The sequence below is a fragment of the Panthera onca genome, chromosome C1 (genome assembly GCF_046562875.1).
Source record: "Panthera onca isolate mPanOnc1 chromosome C1, mPanOnc1 haplotype 2, whole genome shotgun sequence".
Classification (NCBI taxonomy): Eukaryota; Metazoa; Chordata; class Mammalia; order Carnivora; family Felidae; genus Panthera; species Panthera onca.
In genome coordinates, this window is record NC_138346.1 from 1,690,321 (window position 1) to 1,692,519 (window position 2,199).

General features: G+C 63.0%; 1 protein-coding gene across 1 annotated transcript; it reads left to right on the plus strand.

Annotated features, from left to right (window-relative positions):
• The first annotated feature begins 715 nt into the window (after positions 1-715).
• On the plus strand, positions 716-2,199 carry OTOS (otospiralin). The gene is made up of 4 exons (XM_060628022.3): positions 716-813; positions 1,034-1,136; positions 1,251-1,277; positions 1,957-2,199. The coding sequence occupies exons 2-4, from the start codon at positions 1,064-1,066 to the stop codon at positions 2,139-2,141; spliced, it is 285 nt and encodes a 94-aa protein (XP_060484005.1). The 5' UTR covers positions 716-813; positions 1,034-1,063; the 3' UTR covers positions 2,142-2,199.

A 2,199-nucleotide genomic window follows, 5' to 3' on the forward strand; every position in this document is an offset into this window, starting at 1 on the left:
TCCATCACGGAAGACCTGCTCTCTGCCACTCGCCACCAGCCAGACCACATGCTGTGTCCCCAGCTGTGTGGATTCAGTGGGTGTTGGGACCCCATGGGCAGGGCCACGAGGCATGGCCGCAGTCTTGAGGAGCAGCCCTGAGGGGTAATCAGAGTGGTCTGGAGACCGCAGGAGTCGTCCATGGTGTCCCTGGGGCCAGACAGCTGCCTTCCGGACAATAGACTTAATCGTCGTGCGTGAGCCGGAAGGCTCTAGGTCTGCAGATGCGAAGCGGGGCTGGATGCCCACACCTCCTGTACGGACTGTGCTCAACATGTCCCGTCGGCGGGGGTGGGGGGTGCTGAGCTGAGGCTGCTCCTGGCTCCCCGAGGGTCCCGTCCTGCCTGCCTGCCTGCCTGTCCCCCCAGGGGCCGCTCTGTGATGACCTTGTTCCTGTAAGGGGGGACCTCAGCCTCAGTGTCAGACTCAGAACGTCCTTCTATCCGGTGGAGAGGAAATTGCGTCTGAGTACTGGTGTTGAATTCAGTCCTGGAGATCCTAGCAGTGCCTGTGCAGAGATGTTTTTCTCCGGATCTGATCCTTGGATCAGGTTCCCACGAGTGGACTCTCGAGGTCCCGCTGCCAACAAGGTCACAGGAGCCCTCAGTGCTCTGGCCAGGGATGAAATATTCGGTTTGACAGCTCACGTAGGTGACGTCTGCCTCCTTGTCTCTGGCCTTTTATAAAGAGGGGCCTGCGTGCTGGCGGCAGACTCCTGTCCCCGTTCCGGCTGAGGCTGAACAACAGGAGCCCAGTAACCTCTGCGGGGGGCAGGTGCGGGGTCGCCGCCGGCCACGGGGGCGGGGTGGGGTGGTGGGCTCAGCCTCGGGACCACCGTCTGAAGCCACCGAGACTGAAATTGCTGTGAAAACACTCAGAGCTTGTCCTTTTTCCAGAGATGTTTTCCAGGGAGCTGCCCGGTGCAGGGGTGCTGGGAGGAAGCCGGGGCCCTCATGGGCGGCGGGTCTCACCCTCTGGGGTCCTCGTGCTGCAGGGGGACCGTAGCTCCATCGGTTGGTGGAAGATGCACCTGGGGAAGATGAAGGCCTGCTTGGTGCAAGGGGTGGCCCTCTGCCTCCTGCTGGGACCTCTGGCGGGTGAGTGGCGGTTCTGTCCCTCGTGCCATCCCCCTGGCCGCTTGGGCAGCTCATGTGCGGTGGGGTCCTACCCTCGGGGGTTCTCCAGGGTGACTGCTCTCTCTTCCTCTGCAGGAGCCAAGCCAGTGCAGGAGGAGGGAGGTATTGTATTGTCCTCCTGGCCTTTTCTGGTGTGTGTTTGGGTGGGGTGGGGTCAGAAGAGGGAGCTGGGTGGGAGCTGGCTTCTTATCCCCAACGAAGGAAGCAGGAGCCTGGGTCAGCTGAAGGCCAAGCTGTGCAAGCAGAGGGACTGAGTCTCTTCCCTGGGCCCTGCCTTCCAGCCACCTGGGGCTGCACAGGGCAGGAGAGACCCTCTGAACCCCCGAGGCTTCGCGTTCTCGCCCTCGGACCGGACTCACCCCAGGGCCCTCCCACCGAGTCCGACCCCAGGGCAGAGGCATCTGGATTCCAGGGCTGGGGGCTGTGGCCTCGTCTGAAATCCCACCGGGATGCTCCCCCATCCTCAACGTCTCCAGAACAGGGGCCAGGTTTCCCGCCCCCTCCCTCCTTGTCCTCCTTTTCCCTCTTCTCCTCCCCCTGAGCTGTCCCCTCAGACCATGAGTCCCGAGAGGCAGAACCCAGGTCATTGTCCAGATGGCAAGGCTCCGGGATGCTGCCACAGAGGATCAGGGATAGCCCGGGGCCTGGCGTCCAGCTGGGAGGGTCCCCTCACTGCATGGGGCTGCTGGCCCCGGCCACCTGCCCTAAGGCATCGTGGAGGGGAGGCCTCGGGGCAGGACGAGCGGGGACAGCCCCTGAGGCAGGTGGTTGTGTCTTTCAGACCCCTATGCTGAGCCACCGGCCATGCCCTACTGGCCTTTCTCCACCTCTGACTTCTGGAACTATGTGCAGTACTTCCAGACCCTGGGAGCCTATCCCCAGTTGGAGGACCTGGCCCGCACCTTCTTCGCTCACTTCCCCCTGGGGACCACCCTGGGGTTCCACGTCCCCTATCAGCAGGACTGAGCACCAGCCTGGATCCCTGGCCGCAAGCTCAATAAATTCCTCACCTGAGTCACACAAA